The sequence below is a fragment of the Canis lupus genome, chromosome 13, assembly GCF_048164855.1.
Source record: "Canis lupus baileyi chromosome 13, mCanLup2.hap1, whole genome shotgun sequence".
Classification (NCBI taxonomy): Eukaryota; Metazoa; Chordata; class Mammalia; order Carnivora; family Canidae; genus Canis; species Canis lupus.
The window spans coordinates 17,319,696-17,335,955 of record NC_132850.1 but is presented as its reverse complement, the minus strand read 5'-3'; the positions used below and the strand labels follow the sequence as shown (position 1 = coordinate 17,335,955).

The 16,260-nt window shown below is 52.8% G+C and overlaps 1 protein-coding gene and 1 long non-coding RNA gene across 2 annotated transcripts in view; both read left to right on the top strand.

Moving 5' to 3' along the window:
* LOC140602662 (uncharacterized) overlaps window positions 1-6,072 on the top strand; it is a 36,082-nt gene extending 30,010 nt beyond the window's left edge. The window contains exon 5 of the long non-coding RNA XR_012005562.1: window positions 5,127-6,072. This is a non-coding gene — a long non-coding RNA (uncharacterized lncRNA). The remainder of the gene's footprint in view (window positions 1-5,126) is intronic.
* A 1,506-nt stretch (window positions 6,073-7,578) lies between these two features.
* Window positions 7,579-16,193, top strand: DMAP1 (DNA methyltransferase 1 associated protein 1). The gene is made up of 11 exons (XM_072772494.1): window positions 7,579-7,712; window positions 7,874-8,023; window positions 8,395-8,486; window positions 8,742-8,937; window positions 14,059-14,217; window positions 14,342-14,509; window positions 14,688-14,873; window positions 15,004-15,075; window positions 15,376-15,448; window positions 15,541-15,836; window positions 16,082-16,193. The coding sequence occupies exons 2-11, from the start codon at window positions 7,919-7,921 to the stop codon at window positions 16,139-16,141; spliced, it is 1,407 nt and encodes a 468-aa protein (XP_072628595.1). The 5' UTR covers window positions 7,579-7,712; window positions 7,874-7,918; the 3' UTR covers window positions 16,142-16,193.
* The last annotated feature ends 67 nt before the right edge of the window (window positions 16,194-16,260 follow it).

Here is a 16,260-nt window from a genome sequence, read left to right as displayed (position 1 = left end):
AGTTGGTCTAGGCTGCAATGTAAATAGGCCACTTGGTCTCCTTGACCCACCAGATCCAATCACGTTGATGCCCCATGCTGATAGGGTCTATAGCAAGCCAGGAGGAACATTGCAGAAGAAGCCCCTGGGATTTATGAAGAAAGTCATGCCCTGTTTGGCAAGCAACTGATCTCCCTTTGAGAAACAGTTTTATCTTACTACGGGGCCCTGGTAAAGACGGAATGCTTGTCCATGGGACAACCAGGTGACCTTGCAAACTGAAGTGCCCAATGCAGCCTGCAAACTATTTGGTCCACTATAAAGTCTGTAGTGTCCACTAGCATTCATCATCAAGAAGAAAGGATACAGATGAGGCCAGGCTTAAGCTTGTTCTTTTTTGCTACCCATCCAACACCTATGGTCTCAAGAGGCAGAGATTGTCCAAAAGGATGAAAAAGAGTAAAAGTCAAATATGTATAACAGATGCAAAATGTAAATATACCAACAAGATGAGAGAAAATGGCAGGAAAAAGATATACCATGCAAATAGCAAGCTTGCAAAGGCTGGAGTGGCTATAATATCAATTAAATTACACTTCAATAAAAAAAGACTATTCCCAGAAATAAAGATAGATATTTCATAATAATAAATGGGTCAATTCACCAGGAAGATATAGCAATTATAAATGTGTATGTGCCTAGTAACAGAGCTTCAAAATATATGGAACAAAAATGGACAGAATTAAAGGAAGAAACAGATGATTCCACAATCATTGTTGGAGATTTTAAACCCCCCTCAGCAATTGATACAATAGGCCAAAAAAATCAAAAGAGGAGATTATTTGAAAATACTGTTTGGACGCCTGGGTGGCTCAGCGGTTTAGCATCACCTTCAGCCCAGGGCGTGATCCTGGAGTCATGGGATCGAGTCCCACATCGGGCTCCCTGCATGGAGCCTGCTTCTGCCTCTGCCTGTGTCTCTGCCTCTCTCTGTCTTTCTGTGTGTGTCTCTCATGAAGAGACATTAAAATAAAATATTTTAATAAAAAAAGAAAATACTGTCAATCATATTGACCTAATTGGTATTTATAGAACCCTATACCAAACTGTGGGACACATATTTTTTATACATGTTATATTCATCAATGGATCATATGCTGGGTCATAATACAAATCTCAATAAACTTAAAAGGATTGAAATTACATAGAACGTGTTCTCTGGCCACAGTGGAATTAAATTAGATATCAATGATCATAAGATACCTTGAAAACGCTCAAATATTTGGAAATATAGTAAGCCACATAGTTCTAAATGATCCATGGATCAAAGAAGCAATTGCAGGGAAATTAGAATGATAATGAAAATGTAACAAAATTTGCAGGATGCAGCTAAAGCAGTGATTATGGTGAAACTTAGAGCACTAAGTATTTATAATGGAAAAGAAGAAAGGTCTATATAACCCTTACATTTTATTTATTTATTTATTTTTAAGATTTTATTTATTTGTATGACAGAAAGAGAGAGCAAGCACAATTTGGGGGTGGGTGGAGCAGAGCAGGAAGCCTGACGAAGACAACAAGGATGACAACATGAGCTGGGAGCCTGACAACAAGGATGAGGAGTGGGGAGCCCGATGATGAGCAGGGAGCCTGATGAGGGCTCGATCTCAGGACCCTGGGACCATGACCTGAGCCAAAGGCAGACACTTGACTGACTGAGCCACCCAGGAGCCCCTACATACTCCTTACATTTTAGCATGGAATGCCGACTTGCATCCCCACCTGTATGGTTCAGGGGATAGGACAATCCTCAGTTCACGTGGGGCAGTTCCAGTTTCCTACTTAGTGTCTCATGGGCAGGCACTGAGTTTCTACCAGTGGTACCAGAAACTGCTTTCCAAGTGGTAGCCACCTATTTGCAGGCAGGATCACAGCCTTACTGCAAAATCCTGGGTGCCTGTGCTGTGAGTCTCCCACTGGGGTTGCCTGAAGGTGCATATAAGATCCTTGGCACAAAATACTTCCCAGGGATCCCTGGGTGGCACAGTAGTTTAGCGCCTGCCTTTGGCCCAGGGCGCGATCCTGGAGACCCGGGATCGAATCCCACATCAGGCTCCCGATGCATGGAGCCTGCTTCTCCCTCTGCCTGTGTCTCTGCCTCTCTCTCTCTCTCTCACTGTGTGCCTATCATAAATTTAAAAAAAAAAAAACAAAAAAAAAACTTCCCAGACCACTGGGTCTGTTGGATAATCAGGCCAAATTGCTAACACAGCTCACATTGCAACCTGGATCTAATGGAGAACCTCTTTTTTGAGCCAGGCCCCTCTCTGACCTTAACGGTTACCTGGTGAATGAATCAGAGCAGCCTGTCCAAATGTGGAATGTGTGGCCTCCAAATCCAAAGAGGACCATCGAGCTCTGTAACACTTTATTTGACACGGCTGGTACAAGGTGCCATGTCTTGGGTCTGACATTGCTTTTTACTTATTTGCTTAATTTAGAAAAGCAAAAGAATTGACTTACAAAGATTTGTAAGGGACTCCAGACTTTAGAAGGATTGGCTCGCCAAATACAAACATGTATTTAAAAGAAAAATGTTTCGGTTTGAGCTGTTCTAACAGAACTATTACAGGCTGGGTGGCTTAAGCAATAGAAACTTATTTTATTTTATTTTTTTAAATTTTTTTTAAATTTATGATAGTCACAGAGAGAGAGAGAGAGAGAGGCAGAGACATAGGCAGAAGGAGAAGCAGGCTCCATGCACCAGGAGCCTGACGTGGGACTCGATCCCGGGTCTCCAGGATCGTGCCCTGGGCCAAAGGCAGGCGCTAAACTGCTGCGCCACCCAGGGATCTCCAGAAACTTATTTTATCACAGTTCTGGCAGCTGGGAAGTCCACTCTGCTAAAAAAATAAAATAAAATAAAATCAATAAAGAAGGAGCCAAATTATATAAAACAGTCCAGAGGTGAGGGTGGGGTGAGAGAAGGAGTCAGGAATCCACTCTGGAAAGCTGATAACTGTTGATAGGACACTGGCAGAGGAAGGAGAAGAGAGATGCATGCAAGGGAGAGAATTCCAGAAGAGTTGAAATGGCAAGGGGAGAGAGCTCCCCAGAGACCCTGGAGGTGAGGGGACCAACAGCAATGTTTTCCTTTGTGGCAGATGCAGGAGGAGGGACCCACTGGGCTGAACAACTGAAGACTCAGTGCTGGGGGTTGGGGGCTGCCCAGAGAGCCCTGCAAGAAGGCCTCAGTCCGCTCTGACTGCTGGGTGCTGGCGTGGGCTGTGTCCTTCAGTCATTCCTGGAAGAGGTCATCTTTCTTGATCACAAAACTGATGGGGGCCCACACGGTCCTCGTCAAAGCCCTTGTCCCAGCTTCTTGCCCCAGACATCCTGATCCCCAGCTCCCGATGGGCCTTTCCCCCAAAGGATCTTCCTGGAAGTCTGGGTGCCTTGGAGAGGGAGAGGGAGAAGCAGGCTCCCTGCTCAGCAGGTACCTGGGATCATGACCGAACTGAAGTCAGATGCTTAACCGACTAAGCCACCCCAGGTGCCCCTACTTGTTTCTTCTTCTTCTTCCTCCTCCTCTTCCTCTTCTTCTTCCTCCTCCTCCTCTTCTCCTTCTTCTTCGATTTTATTTATTTGAGAGACAGATTGAGAGACACAGAGGGAGGGGCAGAGGAGAAAAAGAGAGAGAATCTCAAGCAGACTCCCCGCTGCATGCAGATTCCCCACAAGGGGCTCTGATCCCACGACCCTGACACCATGACCTGAGCCAAAATCAAGAGTCAGACACTCAACTGACTGAGCCACTCAGTGCCCTGACTTGTTTCTTCTTATTAAGGAATAACTCTCATAGGATAAAGTGCACAGCTCTTAAAAGTACCAGCTGAAGGCAGCGATCACGTTTGTCTTTTCTGCTGTATGCTCAGGGCTAGCACAGGGCCTGGCATAGAGTGCCATGTGCTGCTGCTGCTTCTTTTTTAAAACTTTATTCACATAATCTCTACACTCAACATGGGGCTTGAACTTAGGACCCTGAGATCATGAGTCGCGCGCTCCGCTGACAGCCAGCCAGGCGCCCCGAGTGCTGCACGTCTAAGTCGCTTATGCTTAGTGCTAAGCAATTTGTTGAGTGAGCTAATGACCAAAACCAGGCCAATTTCCATTCTCATCAACAGGGTAGGCGGGTGGCTATTTCCGTAGTACTCTCATCAAGAATAGGTATCACAATTATGATTTAGGTTTTTACCTACCTGATAAGGCAAAACCTGGTCTCTCATTATAGTTTTCAATTTTTCATTTCTTTGAATACCAGTGATGCTGCATATTTACCTCTACAGTAATTGTAGCACTTTTTCTGTGACTTTCCTAATCACGCTCTTTGCCCATTTTAAAAAATGTGAAATTGGTCCTCGTTAGTTGGAAAATGTTCCTTATAATTAAGCTGAGCAAGACCAGGTCAGATTGAGATGCTCTGGATCTTGATCACACCACACACACACAGTGCCTCCCCTTTTTCACACTTTCTAAGGAGCCCGTGAAAATAAAGCACACACTCACCTGCTGGGGACGAGGAGACCCACTGCCATGGCTAAGGAGTGCACAGTCTGGGGGAGGAGCCTGGGTGGAGGTGGGAGAGGAAGAAGAGGAAAGGGAGGAGGGAGCCAGGCCAGGCACTCAGGAGCTCTGGTCTACTATTTCTAGGCCCAGGTGAGGAGGGATGGGCTACCAGGTCCCTTTGAAATTCTGCTTCCTCTATCCCCATCCAATGGGTTCCCGATTCCACTGCCTCCCCCCTGGTTCTCCTGCCTCCAGCTCTGCCCTCCCCACTGGCAGGCCAGCCAGCCTGCTCCCAAGCAGTGGCTTCCTGCTGTTCTTAGGGTTAAGTAAAACTTCCTTTAAAGTTGGCTCTGGGGACACCTGGGTGGCTCAGTGGTTGAGGTCTGCCTTCAGCTCAGGCCATGATCCCGGGGTCCTGGGATCGAGTCCCGCATCAGGCTCCCTGCATGGAGCCTGCTTCTCCCTCAGCCTGTGTCTTTGCTTCTGTCTCTCTGTGTCTCTCATGAAATTAAAAAAAAAAGAAGTTGCAGCCCCAGAGTGTCCCCACCTGAAGTCCCTCCCCCTGGCTCCTCACTCACTAGGTCACTGTAGTGCGAGAGCCTCTCCAGAAGTGATGCTGTGATCCCACAGAGGATTGGCTGGGTGAGTACAGCGGAGCAAGCCCCTCTCTGGATTGACGGTGGAACCTGTTGCCACCTGTAGTCTGGTTGAGGAAGTGTGGGCAGTGGCTCCTCTGAGGGTCAAGAGAGAGGCATCCTTCTCTTGTCCCCGTCTCCCAATCCTTGGACTCAGCTTCCCCAGGGGATGAGAAGCTCTGGACCGGTCATCCGGGGACCTTCCCAATGCCATCAGCTACTTGTTATTCTTCCTGCCTGAAACATTCCTTCTCCAGGTATGCTGTGCGGCTGCTTGCAGCAGTTAAACCTCAGCTCAGATTTCGGGGAAGGTTTCCCTGACCGCACTACTAAAGTAGTCCCCTATCCTATTACCCTATTTTATTTTTTTCGTAGCTCTCGTCACCATCAAAATGTACATTGTTTTATTGTTTATATGCTCAGTGTTTCTCTTCTCCCACTAGATATAAGCCCCACCCAGGGACATTTGTATTTCATTCACCCACTGCATCCCCAGAGCCTAGAACAATGCCTGATACACACATATATTTACATACCATGATTCTCATGGAAATAAATCTATCAGGGGTAGGGCACCTGGGTGGCTCAGTCAGCTAAGCATTGGACTCTTGATTTCAGCTCAGGTCGTGATCTCAGGGTTGTGAGATGGAGCTGGCATCGGGCTCTGCACTGGGCATGAAGCCTGCTGAAAATTCTCTCTTGCTCTCTCCCTCTGCTCCCCCACTACACCCTCACTCATGTGCTTTCTCTCTCTCAAAAAAACAAAAACAGGGATCCCTGGGTGGCGCAGCAGTTTGGTGCCTGCCTTTGGCCCAGGGCGCGATCCTGGAGACCCGGGATCGAGTCCCACATCGGGCTCCCGGTGCATGGAGCCTGCTTCTCCCTTGGCCTATGTCTCTGCCTCTCTCTCTCTCTCTCTCTCTCTCTCTCTCTGTGACTATCATAAACAAATAAAAATTACAAAAACAAAAACAAACACCCCCAATAAATTTCAAAACAAACTCTTTTTGGGGAGATATATATTAAACAAATAATTACACAACTAACTACAAGTAGAGTCAAGTGTTTGAGGCAGAGGTGCAGGACTCTTTCCCATTGCTCTGTCCACTTCTGGCTGCAAGGACCATTCTCTTCTCCTGTGGGCAATTTCTGTAGCAAGACACTGGCTTTGCCTAGGAACTGTCTAGAGCCCACAGGTTTCACCCAGGAATCAGGTCTCTGGAAGAGGGCAAGGTTTCTACCTCCAGGCCCAGTTCTCCAAAGTTGTGGGGTGTAGCTGGGCTTGCAGCTGCAGCTGCTGTGTCCCTGTCTCCTCCAAGCCAGAAGAGGCTGCACACGGAGAGTTAACTTGCAGAGGCTGTGTGCCCTCCCGTCCCTGCTTGGTTCCTTGGCAGGCCGGCCTGGGGTGTGGTCTCCCCAATGCCTTAGGAAGCCTTCTTCCATGTTTGCAGGCGGGGATGCTGAGGCTGAAGTCTGAGCGCCTTTCTCTTTCCTCCTGCCCTCCTCAGGCGGTCCTGTTCTAGACATCTCTCTCTCCAGGGAGATTAGTTTCTTCCCTCAAAAGAGTTGTTCTTCTTCTTTTTCTTCAAGATTTTATTTATTCATGAGAGACACACAGAGAGAGGCAGAGACACAGGCAGAGGGAGAAGCAGGCTCCATGCAGGGATCCCCATGGGGGACTCGACCCCGGGACCCTGGGATCACGCCCTAAGCCATAGGCAGACGCTCAATCCCTGAGCCACCCAGGTGCCCCTTGAAAAGAGACTTGTTGGGGCGCCTGGGTGGCTCGGTTGGTGGCCTCCTACGGTGACCCGGGGGGCCTGGGATGAGCCCCACAGCGTGCTCTCTGCTCAGCGGGAGTCTGCTTCTCCCTCTCCCTCTGCCTGGTGCTCCCCCTGCTTGTGCGCTCTGTTAAATAAATAAAATCTTAAAAAAAAAAAAAAATCAAAGAGACTTCCTCCCTGCCCCCTGCTTGGCTGCAGTGCAGGCCGCCGCCGCCGGGATGCCCGCCCTGACCCGCTGGTCTCTTCGTCTCGGGCGCTCAGCGCCGGGCCTGGTACACGCTTAGCATTTCAGGGACAGGGGCGATTAACACCACTGATTCATTTAATAAAAAAAATTTTTTTTTTTTTAAACGTGCCAGGCTACTTGCTGATGTGTTGCGTGGACTGTCGGTGCCTCATTTAAGCAGGTGCCAGCACGATTTCCGTTTCGCAAGCGAGACGGGTGCGGAGGAATCAGGCGACTTGCAAGGTCACCGAGCGCTGTTCCTGCGGCGCAGGGCGCGGCGGAGCTACGGCGAGGCAGGGACGCCGGGGGCGCCGGGGGCGCCGGGGGCCCGGGAGCCGAGGCCGCGAGCCGGGGCCCCGCAGGGTGCGGCTTCCCCGCGAGGCTGCCAGCCGGCCCCATTTCCGCGCAGCGCACACCGGAAGTGCTCCTGCCGGCGGAGTTTCGAGGGCGCACGGCCGGAAGTTTCTGTCCGCGGGTCTGCGGGGAGAGGCGAGCGGCGGCGGCGGCCGTCGGGGGATCCGGGTGCGGAGGCTCTGGGCCTGGGCGGCGGGCCGGGCCGCGAGGGAGACCCCGGCGGAGCCCCGCCCCGCGCCCGCTGCCCTCCCGCCTGCGGCCCGCCTCTCCCCGCTCCCGGGGGGCTGCAGTGGCTCCGCCCCCCTCACCCGAGCCTGCTCCCTCCCCAGGCGCTGACCCCTGACCTCGGGGCGCTCCCCCTGCTCTCCGGCGCGATGGCCACCGGCGCGGATGTGCGGGACATCCTGGAACTCGGGGGCCCAGAGGGGGACGCAGCCTCCGGGACCATCAGCAAGAAGGACATTATCAACCCGGACAAGGTGGCGGGGCGGCCGGGAGCCTTGGGTCCTGGGAGGGGGGCGGGGGGCAGAGCGGTGACGTCAGGGGACGGAGACCGTGTGCTGCCTCGGCGAGGTGTGGGGCACGCGTGGGAACCGGCGCGACCCCGTCAGCGATGAGCGGAGCAGCAGAGACGCTTGTGGGGTCGGGGGGTGGTGGCCCCAAGTCGCTGCCACCTGCCGAGAGGCGGTGGAAACGGATCTCCTAGTCGGACGGGTCGGAGGAGTGCCCCCGGGCGCGCTTTCATAGCCCGCCCTTGCCTGTGGCGGGGACTGAGCTCTAGCCTAGCTAGAGAATTTCAGGGAAGGAGGGGTCCAGGCTGTGCTTCCTATCCTGTGGCTTCCCTTCTCAGAAAAAGTCCAAGAAGTCCTCCGAGACACTGACCTTCAAGAGGCCCGAGGGCATGCACCGGGAGGTCTACGCGCTGCTCTACTCCGACAAGAAGCAAGTATTGGAACCCCACAGCCCCGGGCCTGGTCCCCTCTCCCCCGGCATGCCCCCCGTCTCCTGGTTTTCTCTGCTAGTTCTCTCCCTGCCGGCCCTCCCCGGCCAAGCCTCCCATTTGCTTAGCAGGGTGCAGGAGGAGCCCAGGCTTCCCACTCCAGGATGCGACTTCCTCTAGGGTGGCTCAGCCTGGGCCCAAAGGTTCCCTACACACCTCCGACTCTAAGCTCTCATCTCTCCGAACCTTGCTGCCAGGGATGCACCCCCGCTGCTACCCAGTGACACTGGTCAAGGCTACCGCACGGTGAAGGCCAAGCTGGGCTCTAAGAAGGTGCGGCCCTGGAAGTGGATGCCATTCACCAACCCAGCCCGCAAGGATGGAGCTATGTTCTTCCACTGGCGACGGGCAGCTGAGGAGGGAAAGGACTACCCCTTCGCCAGGTTCAATAAGGTGAGCCACCGCCATTCAGACGTGGGCCAAGGTTGCTCACCCCCTCTGAGCGCCTCCTGTGAGCTCTCAGCCTCCTGGGGTTGGCTCCAGAGGCGCACTCAGTCTGTGTCTCAATCACGGCTACCGGCTCCGTCCACATGACAACTGCCTGCCAAGTGAGACTTTGTGGGTCTCTTCTGCCTGTGGGATCCTGTCCTTCCCTGGACCTGGTCTGGTTTTTGGTGGCTTTTCTTGGCCCTTCAAATGTTGCTGTTTGGTTCCTCGGGGCTGTGTCCTGGTCTCTCTGCACTTTCTCCCTAGCGTGTCTCATTTTCTCTGTGGCTTCAGTTGCCCCCTGTATGCCAGGGACCCCACCTAATATCTCTAGGCCAGAGTGATAACAGTCATTTACTTAATGTCTCTCTCTGAAGGCCCCGCAGGTACTTCAGATCAAGTGGGTATCCTTGAGCAGAACTCATCCATTCCCTTTCTTTCTCACTTTTTTTTTTAAAGATTTATTTATTCATTCATTCATTCATTCATTCATTCATTCGAAACACAGAGAGAGAGAGAGAGAGAGAGAGAGAGAGGCAGAGACACAGGCAGAGGGAGAAGCAGGCTCCATGCAGGGAGCCTGATGTGGGACTCGATCCCCAGTCTCCAGGATCACCCCCTGGGCTGCAGGCGGCGCTAAACTGCTGCGCCACCGGGACTGCCCTTCTTCCTTACTCTTATCAGTGAATGTCACCACTGGTTATCCAGCTGCCCAGACCCGAAACTTGGGAATCATCCTTGACTTCTCCTATAGTCTCCCAATTATTTCAGTCAACAACAGGACAGAGGAGGTAGGGAAAGATAGATAACAAACACGGGAGCAAATAAATTGGGTTCTTTCAGATAAGAGCCATCAGTAGAATGAAGCCAGATATGAATGGAATATGAAATGAGTTGAGAGTGAACTTGTAGGCTTAGGGGAGGCCTAATTTAGATAAAGTGGTCATGGTGGGCCTCTTTGAGAAGGTGGCACCTGAACTAAATCTCTGCGATATGTGTGGTCATTGAGTCCTCCTGATTCTGTTTCCATAATAAATCACGTCTGCCTTTGTTCTTCATTCCCTGTGCTGGCATCCTAGTCCAAATTGAATCATCTCTGGTCTAGATTGAGGCCCACATAGAGCAGGGCCTTACAGGGCCTTATCCACACTACCCCAGCCAGTGAGAGGCAGAGCCGGGCTAGGCTAGGATTTCCTAGGCTGTTCAAGCCAGTATACAATATGGTGTCACAGTCCCTGCAGCCTGGAGCAGCCTAGACTTGGAGGCTGAAAACAGTAGGGGCCTGATCCCAGGATTTCAAGTCCCTCAGGCCAGTGTAGCCAGTTGTCCCTTGACAGCTCTGCCTGGATGGCTCACGGGCTTCTTGGACTGAGCACATCTGGGTGTGACTCATCATTCATCTGCTCAGGGAGACCTGGTTTTCCTCCATCTCACCACCATCCTCAGACCCCCTCAGGTCCAGTGGAGGGAGAGGCTGGAGGTGTAGGATTGAGAAAAGACAACCAAGAGGTGAGATGTTGAGTTAATGGGAGGGAAGGTTGGATGACACAATTTGAGGAAAAGACCAAAGAATTTTTTTAAAAGATTTTATTTATTTATTCGTGACAGACGCGCACACACACACACACACAGAGAGAGAGAGAGAGAGAGAAAAGCAGAGACAAAGGCAGAGGGAGAAGCAGGCTCCATGCAGGGAGCCCAATGCGGGACTCGATCCCGGGACTCCAGGATCACACCCTGGGCCGAAGGCAGGCGCCAAACCGCTGAGCCACCCAGGGATCCCCAGAATGTTCATTTTGTATTTGGTAAATGCTGCTTCATGCCAAGTCAGCACTGAGGACACAAAAATGCATCAGAAACAATATTGGCCCACAAAAAACTCTCGATATTGTGGGGGAGGGAGTAGGGAGAGGCACAGGCAATTATAGTTTGGTGGGATACATGCTGTTTGGGGAGGACCTGAAGGTCATGGAAGCTTCTGGAGCAGTTAGAGCTGGAGTTGAGCCCTAAAGGATGTCACCAGGTGATGTTAAGGAGTGTGGTGACTTTTTCAGGCAGAGGGGCCAGCAGGAGCAAAGGCATAAGGAGAAAGGAGTCACGTGAATGGCAGGCTGCCGGCATTTCCCTGTTGATGAAGCCTAGAGCCCAGGGTAGGACTTGGTGGAAGGTGAGGCCTGAGAGGTCAGCAGGGCCGGGTCAGGCAGGGCTTGGCAGCCAGGCTCGGGAATCTGGGCTCTGCCCTAATATCTTTGGAGAGCTACCGACCGATGTTTAAGTAGAGTAGGGTCGGATCTGATTTGAGTCTTAGAAAGATCATGGTGACTACAGGTGGAGAATGGAGTAAGGTGAACTCATGATTGTTCCTCCAGTACTGCTTGCTCCTGGGGCCCCACTCTCAGTCTGTGGCTCCCCAGCCACTCTTGCTCCAGCTTGGGACCCAGGAGTCACTTGTGATGGCATCTTCCTTCACCCCTCATCCAGGTGCCAAGTCTTGTGGTTTTAACCCAAAGTTATGTGTGTGCCCTGTTCTCTCCCTTCCACTGGTACTTTTAGTTCAGGCTTTTTCACTTCTCACTTGGATTATTTCCACAGCCTTCCAGCTGGCTTCCCAGGCTCTGGTTTCACCCCATCTGTCCTTACTGCTGCCAGGGTGGTCTTTATAAAAAGAGAATCATGATCATTTCACTCTCCTCTTTCAAAGTAACTTTAGTGTCTCCTGTCACCTGCTCTGGGACTAAGCCTTGTCCCCAGGCTGGATCAGGTGTCACTCATTACAGTTTTGTCATCAGACTTGCCACTCTGGACTAAATTATATTTTCAAGCTGGACTGTGAACTCTGAGAAGGTAAGGCCACTGTCTGTCTTATTCAGCACTGTGTTCCCAGCATAGGTCTGGCAGGCCCAGGATAAATATTTGTTGAATGAAGGGATATCTTCCTCACCTGACTGTGAGCTCCTTGAGAGAGCAGGACTGGCTACATAGTTCTGAGTTTTTTAGTTTTTTTTTTTCTTTTAATTGGATTAGAATGCATAGGAGGGATACTTAACCAAGCCTGGGAAACCAGAGACTTCCTAGAGGAGCTACTGCCTGAAAGAGAGCAAAAGGATGAGAAGTTGTCTATGTAGAAGAAAGAATATGGAAGTGGGAACACACGTTAGGCAAGAACAACAGAGGCTGAGGGGGAGAGCCTACTGTGTTCCCGACACTGCTAGTCATTTACTTCAGATGCACAAGGGACAGTGGCTGCAGAGAGAGGCCAGGTCATGCACCCATATGTTCATTGGTTGATTCTGTAAATATTGATACTAGTGTGCCTGGCCCTGTGCTGAACCCTGAAGATAGGCAATGAACCAGACAACCCTTGCTCTTGAGGAGTTTGTGAATATCTAAAAGGCACTTTTAGTGCAGTGGAGAACTTCTGAGACTTTTAGTAAGAGATGGTTGGGTGACATGATATTTATTCTAGAATAATGCTTCTGAAATTATCTATGATGAAGGACTTTAAAAGAATATTTCCAATCCATCAGACTGATAAAGATAGTAAGATTAAAAGAAAAAACTAAATATAAGTCCGTGTGTGTGTGTGTTTTTTTTTTAAGATTTTATTTATTTATTTGAGAGAGAGTGAGCAGAAGCCTGTGGGGGGTAGTGGGAGAGGAAAAAGCCGACTCCTCACTGACCAGGGACCCCTCCCCACCGCCCCGACACAGGGCTTGATCCTCGAGCCTGAGATCACTGAGATCACGACCTGAGTCACGCAGGCGTCCCCTATATTTCTTCATATTCAATTCAGTAGCATGTGATTTCTGTGAAATTGTCATAAAGGTTTCTAATCGTCTACTCTGAACATACACGGACCAGTGGTACCAGTTTGGGAGCAGCACTGGTCTGCAGGCTGTCCTTTAGGTAACAGTGGTCCGAGAGATCACATCTTGGCTGCAGTTGGAGAATTGCTTGGAGGAGGATCAAATGGAGGCAGAGAGGCCAGTGGATAGGCTGTTTCTCTGATGCAGGCAGGTGGTGCTGTTCTGGACTGTGATGTGGCAGGTGGAGATAGAGATTCTGGAGGTAAAGCCACAGCTTTTGGAAGGGGAGGGGGCCTGCTTCCCAGGCCTCTGCTTGGGCACCTGTGTTGGCTAATGGTGACATGAGAACTGAACTGGAAGAGCTAGAGGTTCGAGGGAGGGTGATGAGTCCAGTACCAAACACATGCATATATTTCTGTTGAGGTATAATCAACACACAATATTGTTAGCTTCGGGTGCACATCATGATTGGTATTTGTGTATATTGCAAAATGATCACCACAGTAAGTCTGGTTCACATCCATCATCTGAACATACAAAGTTTGAGGTGTATGTGGGACCTCTGGGAGAAGTCCAAGAGGCAGCTGGCAATAGGGTCTTGAGAGCAGGTTCAGAGCCAGTGTGGTCTTGGAGAGAGAAAAGGGGCTTCCCTCGTCCAGCCTGACATCGACTCCTTCCTGGAGGCCTGGACTCCTGACTATGGGCCCTGCTGCTGGTGCTGCGTTTTGTCCCTGATGAAGACCTGGGAGTTGGAGCGTGGCCGCGGGGAAGCAGGGACATGTGCGGTGTGCTGGGTGCAGGTGCCGGGTGCGGGGCAGCATGTGCTGGGAGTAGGATTCAGGCCCCTCTTCTGTAGAGAAGAGCTGCAAGTCTCATTGTGACCACTGGGTGGCAGGAGTGCTTCAGACAAGTGTCCCACGCACTAGGGGATCCTGGGCCTTTCTCCAGTATTTAGGCATCTGCTCTACTCCAGAGTTAACCTTTGGACTCCACAGGAGCACTTACATGTGAGCCCCTCACCTTAGCCGTGGGGACAGGAGCACACATCCTGGTACTGAGGCTCCGCAGCAGAAGGCATGGTGAAGTAGCTCCAGGGCCCAAGCCAGAGGTGTCTAGGCGAGCCGTGGGTTTTGTCAAGTGGAAACATCATTCCCAGGCTGCCAGGGCAGGCTTCGCTTTGGTCCAGCCTAGGGACGGGCGGTAAACAGGAGGGGCTGTGGTCCCCAGGGCTGGGGTGGCCTGGACACGACCTGATATGGCGTGCCCCCCTCTGTGCCAGCAGACTGTGCAGGTTCCCGTGTACTCAGAGCAGGAGTACCAGCTGTACCTTCACGACGACGCTTGGACTAAGGCAGAGACCGACCATCTCTTTGACCTCAGCCGCCGCTTTGACTTACGTTTCGTGGTCATCCATGACCGGTACGACCACCAGCAGTTCAAGGTGAGCGGGCGTCAGGCATCTGCCTGTGTGCCCAGCCCTGGGCCTGGCAGGCCCCGCCTTCCCGCCACCCCTTCCAGGGGCCCTGGCCGTTCATCCTCCCTCCCGACCGCATCCCCATCCTCAGAAGCGTTCCGTGGAGGACCTGAAGGAGCGGTACTACCACATCTGTGCCAAGCTTGCCAACGTGCGGGCCGTGCCAGGCACAGACCTCAAGATCCCAGTGTTTGATGCGGGGCATGAGCGGCGGCGGAAGGAACAGCTGGAGCGGCTCTACAACCGGACCCCGGAGCAGGTCAGCCCCAGGCCTCGCCGCCTCTGCCTCGTGGCCTGGGTGCCTCCGTCCTGCACCCTTTCCCCCACCTCCCCCGTGGTTCCTTTCCTCCTGGAGTCCCTCACAGCCCAGTGGCCCCGCACCCCCGCCACCTGCACTCCCTCCCGTCTGCCCTCACCTCTGCATCTTGCATTCCCAGGTGGCCGAGGAGGAGTATCTGCTGCAGGAGCTGCGGAAGATCGAGGCCCGGAAGAAGGAGCGGGAGAAGCGCAGCCAGGACCTGCAGAAGCTGATAACGGCTGCAGACACCACTGCGGAGCAGCGGCGCACGGAACGCAAAGCCCCCAAGAAGAAGCTACCCCAGAAGAAGGAGGCCGAGAAGCCGGTGCGGAAGCGCAGTCAGCCCAGCTCAGGGTGGAGGGCTCCGAGAGCACCCAGCGTTAGAAGGGTGTGTGGGACTAACCCTGGGCTCTGTCCCTGCCGCACCTTGGTCTCCATAACCTATTCTCCCCCAGGCTGTTCCGGAGACTGCAGGCATCAAGTTTCCGGACTTCAAGTCTGCAGGCGTCACCCTGCGGAGCCAGCGGGTATGTGCCCCTCCGTGGTCGTGCCGGGCCCCGGGCTCCCCGCAGCCTGCATGCTGCAGGGGTGGCGCTGGAGCACCACGAGAGGTTGTGCCATGTGCTGCATGTGGGGAGGTCTCGGGATGTGGCCAGGCTGAAGTCAAAGCTCTCAAGCTCTTGCTTTGTTCCACCTGCTGGCTATTTCCTTTTTGGATGTAGAGCTGCCTCCAGGGGTTCACTTCTCTTCTGCTCCCCCTTGCCTTTGGTCCCCCTCATTCTTAACCACTTGCCCGGGAGAGGGCTTAGCAGCCTGGGTCATTGCAGATGAAGCTGCCAAGCTCTGTAGGACAGAAGAAGATCAAGGCCCTGGAGCAGATGCTGCTGGAGCTTGGTGTGGGTGAGTGGGGGCTGGGCAGGAGAGGGTATGTCCTGTGGCTGGCCTCCTCACACCCCCTGGCTCTGCCAACACCTTCCACCCACCACCCACAGAGCTGAGCCCGACACCCACGGAGGAGCTGGTGCACATGTTCAACGAGCTGCGGAGTGACCTAGTGCTGCTCTACGAGCTCAAGCAGGCCTGCGCCAACTGCGAGTACGAGCTGCAGATGCTGCGGCACAGGCACGAGGCCCTGGCGAGGGCAGGCGTGCTGGGGGGCCCTGCCACACCGGCATCGGGCCCGGCCCCAGCCTCTGCTGAGCCAGCAGTACCTGAACCCGGTCTCGGCCCTGACCCCACCAAGGATACCATCATTGATGTGGTGGGCGCACCCCTCACACCCAATTCGGTAAGAGCCTGGCTGGGTGAGGGGAGCACGGACTGGCTCAGCGGAAGAGCAAGCGCCCCAGTGTGTACGGGCCCCGCCGCTCCCTCTAGTGCCCACACTGGGAGTGGTCACTCTGATGGGTCCTGAGATGGAGGGTAGGAGTGGGTGGCCAGTGGGTATCACCTGCCCTGAGTGTGAAACGCATGCACCAAGCCCGAATCGAGCTTTGGGGGCCACTGACCCCAGCACCTTCTGTGTCTTCTCAGAGGAAGCGACGGGAATCGGCCTCCAGCTCCTCTTCTGTGAAGAAAGCCAAGAAGCCATAAGAGGCCACACGGGGTGTGGGTGCTGCTGTGTAAATAGAACTGCTGAGTCGGACTGGGCTGCTTCCTCTTCCTTCCCACCCCTTGTGATGCCCCTGGCTGGGAGGGTGGGCAGGAGCTGG